Source organism: Phaseolus vulgaris, chromosome 2 (assembly GCF_000499845.2).
Source record: "Phaseolus vulgaris cultivar G19833 chromosome 2, P. vulgaris v2.0, whole genome shotgun sequence".
Taxonomy (NCBI): Eukaryota; Viridiplantae; Streptophyta; class Magnoliopsida; order Fabales; family Fabaceae; genus Phaseolus; species Phaseolus vulgaris.
The window spans coordinates 39,856,303-39,866,956 of record NC_023758.2 but is presented as its reverse complement, the minus strand read 5'-3'; the positions used below and the strand labels follow the sequence as shown (position 1 = coordinate 39,866,956).

General features: G+C 35.7%; 1 protein-coding gene across 1 annotated transcript; it reads right to left on the bottom strand.

The window, feature by feature from the left end:
- Window positions 1-5,912: 5,912 nt before the first annotated feature.
- Window positions 5,913-10,499, bottom strand: LOC137812020 (pentatricopeptide repeat-containing protein At5g14770, mitochondrial). The gene is made up of 2 exons (XM_068613889.1): window positions 6,677-10,499; window positions 5,913-6,288 (listed from the first exon to the last, which is right to left on the bottom strand). The coding sequence occupies exon 1, from the start codon at window positions 10,319-10,321 to the stop codon at window positions 7,232-7,234; it is 3,090 nt and encodes a 1,029-aa protein (XP_068469990.1). The 5' UTR covers window positions 10,322-10,499; the 3' UTR covers window positions 5,913-6,288; window positions 6,677-7,231.
- Between the last annotated feature and the right edge of the window lie 155 nt (window positions 10,500-10,654).

Here is a 10,654-nt window from a genome sequence, read left to right as displayed (position 1 = left end):
AATTTCGAATTTAATTGAAATGTACTTTCTCAATTATATTTTCGTTCAATTACATATAATAGATTTTTAATATATAACAGTATGAGTTACCTTTTACTAATAAGCTTATTAATCTTTATAATCATTAAAATTTATATTAGTTCACATAAAATTGAATTTCCTAATCTCCTATTCAGTAAAGCGTGAATGGACTCGCCAACAATATTCATAACTTAAAAAATTGCATTTTTTAAAATTTTAAAAATAATATAATTGAAACGTTATAAATATTTAAAATATATTTTAATTTATGGTAAGAAATATTGAAAAATAAAGTTGAATGGAATAATTATATGAAAGTTAATATTATGCGTTGCGTGTAAAACAAATAGTTAAATTTAAGAGCGTTATATGTTTTAGAGTTAAAGTAAATAGTGATACTTAACTGTTATTTTGGAGAAAAAATTGTGTACTAAATTTAAAAATCTCAATTATATATTATTACAGATAATTAATATGCTGCAAAAAAAATTATTACAATGACTTTTCAAATCAGTAGTTGAATTATGCGTTTGTCATGGACATATTTTATTTTTTATCCACTACAAACAATGCTTCATTTTTTTACATGATAAATAAAATGTAATCCGAAGAATTGTATTGATTTGAGAGAAAAGATTTCAAGAGGCGTTTGATTGAATTTTTGAATGACTGAGGTTTGTTATTTATAACAATGCAAAACAAGAAATCATAACATAATTAAACTAGCTGGCTCCCACGATTTATTAACCGACTACATCAATTCAAAAAATCGTGGTCTTCAAGGATTAAAATCAGGATATTTCTTCTTCAAATCATAGAAGAATTCCCAAGTAGAATCTTCTATTAACCGGTGCTTCCACTTGACCAACACCTTGGTGACAGCTTTGTTGTCTCTCTTGACAGTTGTTCTATCCAGAATTCTTAGGTTTTTTTTATCCATTGTTGCGTAGTTCAAATTCCATTATATATTTATTAAGACAAATTTATTAATGTTTTTATTTATTTGATTTGTACATTTTTAAATATTTATTATTTATAATTTTCATTACTTATTATTTCTTTTCTTAATTGGGTTGTAAAATCGTCTATAAATAGAGAGTGTAATCACATTGGTAAAATACATTAGAAATACATTGCATCTATTTTTTTTTAACTTGGTATCAGAGCTTCTGATTTGGAACACTCTATTTCTGCAATCTTTTGGGAGTCTTCATTGCTTCAATTACTTTTTTGGGCATCATTCATTGTTGCAAATACTTTTCCGAACAACCTTCATTGCTGCAAATACTTTTCCGAATAACCTTCATTGTTGTAACTTTTCTTCTCCTCCGTTGATCACTACCACCATCATTGACCGCCGGAAAAAAATTTCAGCATTTTTTTTCAAACAGAATCACCACCAGCTTTTCTTGCAAAGCCCAATCGGTTTTGTCTTATTTTTGTCAACTCTTACTCCATTGACCACCACCTTGCACCATTGACCGTTACTGTCACCACCGTCGACCACCGCCGCCGATCGCCGAAAATTGTCACTGCCCGTTGGAAACCGCCACTGGGAAAAAAATTCGACAAACTTTGTTTTGTGAATAGGATCAAATTTTGTCAATTTGCAAAACTCAGTTGGTTTTGAGCTCTCATGGACTCCCTTAGTAAGACATCTAGTTATTGTTCCTTCGTTATGAGTGATAAGAGTTCTAGTCTCTTATCTTTTAATGCTTCTAGTACTGAAAATATATAAATTATAGACTCTAGTGCTATTGATCATAGGATATCTCATTCCTCTTATTTTTCATCCTACACTGCTTTATTTGGTAACCAATATATATTGTTGCTAATGGTTCCAATACCCCCGTTACTGGTCGTGGTAACATTTACCTTCAACCTTCATTTCCTTTAAAAAATGTTTTTTCATGTTCCCAAACTATCCAATAACCTCTTGTTTATTCAAAATGTTACCCAAGATTTAAATTGTGCAGTGATATTTTTTCCTTTCCATTGTGTTTTTCAGGATCTTGCCACAGGGAAGACTATTGGAATTGCTAAAGAGCAGGACGAGTTATATTATTTACTGTATGAAGAAAATAAAAAGTGTGCTAGATTATAAGCACACACTTCTAATCTTCAGCAAGACCGTGAATCTAGGTCATCCTCTTAGATATGGCTTCAATACAGACGTCTTGGTAATCCTTCATTTAGTACCCTAAAGTCCTTATTTTCTATTTTATTTACAAAAGTGTCTGTTGAGTCTTTTCATTGTGATGTTTGTTAGTTTGCTAAACACCATTGAACAACTTTTCTTCTCAATGGTAATAAAAGCTCTAAACCTTTTGATCTTATTCATTCATATGTATGGGGACCTTCACCTATTCCTAATATCTCAGGTGCAAAATGATTTGTTTCATTTATTGATGATTGTACTCGGGTTACCTGGATATTCCTTATGAAGATAAGTTTGAAGTTTTTCACCTATTTGTAAAGTTTTACATAATGATTCAAACACAATTTGAAAGTCCAATTAAGAGATTGTGTTCTGACAATGGAAGAGAATGTGAACCAAAACCTTTCCAAGTTTCTTTAGGAAAATGGAGTTGTTCATGAATTAACCTGTGTGGACACTCCTCAACAAAATGGGATTGCTGAAAGGAAAAATCGTCATCTCTTTAAGGTTACTAGATCTTTACTTTTCCAAACGTCTGTTCCTAGATCTTACTGGGGGAAGCAGTTATGACTGCCACTTATTTGATTAATAAATTACCCCATCGAGTTTTAGAGGGTGTTACTCCTATTCAGTTTATGACCACATTTTATCCTTCTATTCCCAGGTTGACTAGTCTTCAGAATCGTGTACTTGATTGTCTTGCTTTTGTCCATGTTCATAGTCCTTATCAGGGTAAGTTAGATCCTCGCGCCATCAAATGTGTCTTCATCGGTTATGCCCCAAACAAAAAGGGGTACAAATGTTATCACCCTCAAAGTCATAAAGTCTATGTTTCCAAGGATGTCACCTTTCATGAAACAGAGTCTTTCTTTCCTAGGTCTCAGCTTCAGGGGGTGAGTATTCAAGAAGCTGAGAATCTTGAGTTGCCACATTTTCCTTTGTTGCATGATTTCTTTCTTAGGGAGGATGACAAAGACCATGCACCAACATCATTACCAGAGAAGAATAATGAGGACAAATATTTTGGAAAACAATATCAGCGAAGGCAACAAGAACTCGTCCTGGTTGAACAACAACTTCAATTGTCTGAACTGGAGGTAAGAAGTCATATCTGTGAGACTCTTGAGGACACCTTAAATACTGCTTTTGAACCTAACCTAAATGATTTACCTATTTCCTTGAGAAAAGAAAAAAGATCTTGTGTCAAATATCCTATATCCCAATTTGTGTCTACAGAAAAACTTTCTATGCAGCACCATAGTTTTTTTTCAGCTATTGATTCTTTCAAAATCCCCACATTAGTACAAGAAGCCTTAAAAGATGAGAACTGGATTCGAGCCATGAATGAAGAAATGAGTGCATTAGAAAGGAATGAGACTTGGGAGATTGTAGAGAGACCAAAAGATAAGAAAGCAGTGGGTTGTAGGTGGATATACAAAGTTAAGTATAAGACTGATGGCACACTGGATCGGTATAAAAGCAAGGTTGGTTGCAAAAGGGTATACTCAAACCTATGGTATCGATTATGAGGAGATTTTTGCTCCAGTGGCAAAAATGAATACAATCAGGATTATTCTCTCCCTGGCAGCACACTTTGGTTGGGCGATGCATCAATTTGATGCTAAAAATGTCTTCTTACATGGAAGCTTGGAGGAAGAAGTATACATGGAGATTCCACCTGGTTATGGTGCTATTAATGAAGAAAATAAGGCGTGCAGGCTTAAGAAGGCCCTATATGGTCTTAAACAATCACCTCATGTTTGGTTTGGAAAGTTTACTCAAGCTATGGTATCTTTGGGGTACCGACAAAGCCAAGGTGACCATACTCTGTTTATAAACATTCTCAGAATGGTAAACTCACTCTACTTAGTCTATGTAGATGATATGATTATTACAGGTGATGATGAGATTGAAAAACAAAATTTGAGGGAGAGACTAGCTGCTCAATTTGAGATGAAGGAACTTAGGAAGTTGAAGTACTTCCTTGGGATAAAGGTTGCTTACTTGAGACATGACATCTTTATTTCTCAAAGGAAATACATCTTTGATCTTCTCAAAAAGATTGGTAAGTTGGGTTGTAAGACCACTGGAGTGTCAATAGAGCAAAATCATAGGATTGAGAATGGTGAGGAAAACCCAAAAGTGGAGAAGACACAATATCAAAGACTTGTGGGAAAACTCATTTATCTATCACACACTAGGCCAGACATAGCCTATGCAGTTAGTGTGGTTAGCCAATTTATGCATGATCCAAAAGAAAGACACTTGCAGGCAGTAGATAAAATTTAGTACTTAAAAGCCTCTCCAGGAAAAGGATTGCTATTCAAAAAGAGGGAAAACTTATCCATGAAAGTATATACTGATGTTGACTATGCAGGATCAATTGTTGATAGGAGATCCACCACAGGCTACTACTTGTTCTTGGGTGGAAATCTGGTGATATGGAGGAGCAAGAAGCAAAATGTAGTTGCAAGATTAAGTGCAGAGGTAGAATTTATAGGCATGGCTCAAGGGGTGTGTGAACTATTATGCATGAAGATCATACTTGATAACCTAAAAATAAAATATGAAGCTCCTATGAGCTTGACAATCCAGTTCAACATGATCGAAAAAAGCAAGTAAAGATAGACCGACACTTTATTAAGGAGAAGTTGGATGATGGTCTTATAGCCACTGAGTACATCCCTTCAAGACTCCAATTGGCAGATATGTTTACTAAGGGACTTCCCACAATACAATTTGAAAATCTTACTTGCAAGTTGGGAATGATAGATATACATTCAGCAACTTGAGGGGGAGTGTTTCATAATCAGGAGAATTATATTATAATTAAGTGCACACCCCATTCTATATTTATTAGGACAAATTTATTAGTGATTTTATTTTATTTGATTTGTACAGTTTTAAACATCCATTATTTCTGGCTTCTGTAGAAAGGAAGCTTGAAAGTGGTGCCACCCCTAACATGCCCTTTAAGCTTTGAACCATGAAAAACATCATGGATTTTAGACCCCTGTGGAAGCTTCAGCTTGTAGGCTACAACTCCAATCTTATCTTCGATCAGGAATGGCCCAAAGTACTTAGGTGCTAGTTTTGCTTTGCATTAGATCTGAAAGCTACTGCTCTGTTTGTATGGATGTAGCTTGATATACACAAAATCACCAATGTCATAAGATCTCTCTCACTTCACTTTTTATCAGCCAATTGTTTCATTCTTTCTTGGGCCCTCTTCATATGGAATTTTACTAATGTTAATGCCTCCTCTCTTTCTGCAAACTTCGGTCAATTATCTCTACCTTTGATTCTCCAGGTAAATAGGAGGAAGCTTGCCAAACATAACTTCATAAGGACTGTAATGTATGGAATGATGGTTGATATTATATCACCATTCTGCTAGAGGAATTCTAATAAAATCCAAGGCAGGTGGTTTAGGGAATCGCTAGAGTTCTGTTTGTCAACAAAATAGCGAGTAATGAGTTCCACTAAAAATGATATTGTATTGACATTTCTCAAATCAGAAAAATGTTTTAGATCTTAGTTTAGAACCCTTCTATTATTTTAAATATGTTTAATGCGATAATCATGACTTCATTAACAAGATACACATGCACACTGAAGGCTTGTAATTGTGTTGATCACTGTGAGGGGGTTAACACTAATTATCTGTTTCAGGTTTTAAACAATGACTTCTTTGGACTTTCAAATAAACAAGAATCACAAGTGAAACAAGGAGAACAGAAATAAGGGCTTATACTAAAAAGGATAGACAAGTAACATCCCCTCGTCACAAAGCATATCCAGATATGGATTCAAAAATTCAGGATGTCTTCATCCTGTAATTTGTTTCTTTTACTAATAATTCATTGTAGCCACTTGGTGCTCCATCAAAACAGATGGTAAAATAGGAACACCACTGACCAGACTAGACACTACAACTTTATCTGACATTTCCTTGTAACTTCTATTAGAATTGAGCCTAAAGATGCCTAAGTTTCTGGCCAAAGCTCGCTTTATGTAACTTGAATAAAATAAACCCCATCTTCTTATAGGATTTCTTCAGTCTTAACTCCTAAGACATTTCCATGCCAGAATTGGCCTCACAAAAGTACCTGAACAAATAATGAGTCAAAGCACACAGGTCAGTGTCAAGAGATCAGATAGAAATAAAATCATTTTACAACATCTAACCAGACATCAAGGAGTGACTTCTCCAGAAACATTAATAGGTCATTATAAAACAGCAAAGAACTATAATGGAAATAGCACTCTACTCGGCTAGTCTCTTCCTCTGAACAACAAAGAAACCATACTTTGCACTAAAAGAAACTAAAGACTAAAACATATTTCCTAGACCAAAGAAAGAAATAACTACATGTATATCATTTAAGAGAAACCAACATTAATATAGGATAATAACTCCAGCAAAAGGTACAGAATCCTCAAGATATCCCAGTCCATACAATATTACAATCAAATAATTGGATAAAGGTTATATACCTAAAAATCTGTGCACGGCAGAATTGTGTTCTTTTCTCCCTAACTTCAGTTGGTGTGTATATCGCCCCAATGACTGCCTGAGATTGCCAGGACTATCGCGGAATTAATTTATAACTCCGTCTTTGTCAATAACTTTATCATATTGAGTATGCTACTTCAATATATTATTGGCAAAGGAGTAGCAGTTGACCACTGCCATCACATAAAAATTCATTGTTGATCCATCTCACCCTTGATTTTTCTCATGAGTTCCAATCCTTGAATGATCGTAATGGATTTGTAATTATATGTACTTCATCTATAATTTCCAATTCCAATCACAGGTTTAGCATCACAAGACAGTAATCGTTATGTTATGATATAAAGATGTGGATTGTCATCGAACAACCTATGTCTTGTTGCTTAGAACACCATCACCTTCATTGCCAAATAAAGATGATACAGTCCACTAATTTCCTCATCCCAATTGGACTTTGTAAGGCATTAAGAGTCACTTTGTATAGGATTGGTCATAGTTTGAGTTTTGCATTATCTCATCATCCATTAGACCATTTGTCACAAGTTCTTCTTCTGGGTAAATACCTTCAACAACCTCTTGGCATCAGCCCTTTTTCCTGGCATAGAAAAATTTGAACTGAGATATAAGAGAGTGCTCTCAGATGGCACATGTCCTTTTTCACACATATCTCTCAGCAAGTTTTTTGCCTCGTTCTGATATGACAGTTTAAGTGCCCTGTCCATCTCTGGCTGACAAGATAATTTGCACCATCCACAGATTAGAATGTCAAACGTTGAAGAGTTTGGAATTCTTCCTCTCGTCAACATCTCGTTCAAAAGTTCTCTAGCTTGGTGCATCTTTCCTGCTTTTGCATAATCTTGAATAAGCACATTATAGGTTCCTGTTGTGGGAATAAAACCTTTGGTTACCATTTCACAATATAGTTTTATAGAATCTCGTTTATTTCCAATCCTACCATGGCCAGAAACCAATATGTTATATGTACTGGCATTTGGGACAAGTCCTCTTTCCTTCATCTCACTAATTAATTTGTCTGCATCTCTCATCAAACCAGCAGTTGAAAAACCTTCTAAAAGGGTATTGTAAGTAGAAATATTGGGAGAGATTCCATCCACCAACATCTGTGAAAAAGTATCAATAGCCTTCTCCACATGACTGCCTGTGCAATAACCACAAATAAGGGCATTATATGTAACAATGTCAGCTTGAATTCCTTTGGTGACCATTTCCGTAAGCACCACATTTGCTTTTTTAGTCATCCCTAAACTGCATAATACAGTGATTAGGGTGTTGTACACAGTCTGGTCAAGCTTGAGGCCCATAGCTAAAAGCTTCTTGTGAATTTGCAAAATTACATCTGCCTTTCTACTCCTTGAATATGCTTTAAGCAGAAACTTGTGAATAATTGGCGTAGGAATATACCCCATAAGCAACATTTCATTCAAAACATCCATTGCTTTTTCAATTGCACCAGTTTTACAAAGACCACCAATAAGAATATTATAAGTGACCATATTTGGCATTACCCCATAGCACTTCATCTCATTCAGTAGATCCAGAGCATTTTCATTTTTACCTTGTATGAAGTACGTGTTAATCATAGTGTTATATGTAACACAATCTGGAGTGAGACCCAACTCCATCATTCTTGAAAACACTGATTTTGGTTCATATTTTCCTGGCCTTAAGAGCCCCTTAATCAAAGCATTGTAAGCAACAACATCAAACTGAATGTTTTTCTCTGTCATTTCTTGAACTATGGAAAGAGCAGCAGACTCATTTCCTTCTTTAAAGTAACCATCTATTAGAGAAGTGTAGTTAAAAATGTCTGGGTAGATACCCTTGGAGCAAATATCTTTAATCAATGAATGAGCTTCCTTCATGCTTCCAGATCTTTTCAAATTGTTCAATAAAATATCTAATATGATATTGTTGTCCTGCAATCCCCATGATTCCATTTCCTTATAAAAACCAGCAGCAGCCTCTTGTTGACCTGCCCTAAAACATCCATCCATCAAAATAGCATAAACAAAAGTATTTGGCATAATGTTCATTTGGAGCATCTTCCTTAACACATCAACTGCTTTATTTAGCATTCCTTTTTTGGCATATCCACTTATAATAGAAGAAAAGGTAATAACATTTGGAAGAACATGTTCCTTCTCCATTTTTTGCAACACCAATTCTGCAAATTCCATGTCTCCTAACTTACAATGACCATCTACAAATGCTGAATATGTGACACAATTTGGGATAAGATTGAGCTTTAAAATACTTTGGAACATTTCTTCAGCATCTTTAGGTTTCCCAGCTTTGAAAAGTCCATCCATTATAGTTGTACACAAAACTAGATCAAAAGAAATGCCTCGAACAATCATTTGACTTTGAAAATTAAAAGCCTCCATCACCCTCCCTGATTTTAATAAAGCATCAATAATTGTAGTGTATGAGACATGATTAGGATCTAAATCCATTTTATACATCTCTCTCAGCAATACTGCCGCTTCAGGTAATTTACCATGCCTGCAAAGTCCATAAAGAATAGAACTACAAGTAACCACATCAGGCATGATTCCACTCATAACCATCTGCTCATACAGAGACAGGAATTCTCCAGTTTCATGGTGCTTACAGTAAGCAGCAATTAAGGTTGTCCACGTAATAACTGTTGGCTGCAAATCTCTTATCCCATCCTGATTTTCAACACCACAATCATTTAATACACCAGATTCCTCACCCCTCTGAAAGCCCAAAATCTCATTGATAAGAGACTTCGCCTTGGCAAGATCCCCCTTCTTACAAAAAGCATTAAGCAAAGTATTATAAGTAACAATATCAGGCCTGACACCATTCTTCCAACCGTCCTCCACCAATGCTAACGCACGACTCATCAACTCCGCTTCACAATACCCATCAACCAAGGTGTTCAAACCTATAACATCTAGTGGAACCCCCCCTCTAACCAAGTTGACCACAATCCACTCAGCATATTGAACCAATCCAACTTGACAATACCCCTTAACAAGTATATTACAAGTAACTGAATCAAAACACACACCCTTCTTAACCATTTCGGACAACAACCCAAAACCCTGATCAGCCAATCCATGCTTACAGAATCCCCAAAGAACAGTATTATAAGTAACTTGATCAAAAACACTGTTGTTCCTGAGATACCCTATAGCCAAACCCAAGTCCCCCGCTTTACACAACGAATGAACCAACACGTTAACACTGAAAACATTAGGCCCAACCCCACAAAAGACCATCTCAGAATACAGCACTCTTACTTGAGAAACCAAGCCACAGGCATTGAATTCATACAAAAGGTCGTTCCACAAGGGCAAGGAGGGAACGAGAGAAAGGGCACGCATGCGAGAGAAAGCGTGAGAAGCAATGCAGAACCTGCCAGAAGCCAAGTAGAGGCGAATGAGAGTGCAGAAGAAGGAAGCGTAGAGATGGGTCTTGGTGGGGGGGATCAAAATCGAATCTTTGGGGAGGAGGGAGGAGAATCTTCTGACGGGGATCAAAGGGTAGTGGAAGCTGTAGTAAGGAAGGTGGAGAGTTCTATAGGATGAGAAAACGAACACGAGGGTCTTTCTTTGCAGGCTCTTGAGGTGCATCATCTCCGTACAAAGAAGTTACTTCAAGAACTCAAGAGCATGGTTATGTCTCAGAATCTCAATTCAAATTCTTCCACTGCAATGGAGTGGACTCTGAGAGAACACGAAGGGGTAGATTGTTACGGCGTTATTTTGTTTTCTTCATTTTTGCATTAATCCTCAATTTCCTAGGGCTTGTTACAAGGAAGCCAACAACAATGGACCTGTATAATAACATGTTGGAGACTATGCTTGGACATTTTTGTTTCCACAATTTATTTAAAATCTATAACAATATACAAAGAATATATAACTCTTTTGTATACACAATTATTTTTTTTTTTTATTTCTTTATTA

Excerpts from the sequence above, each read along its gene's own strand:
- LOC137812020 (XM_068613889.1), bottom strand. The coding sequence starts at position 10,321 with ATGATGCACCTCAAGAGCCTGCAAAGAAAGACCCTCGTGTTCGTTTTC.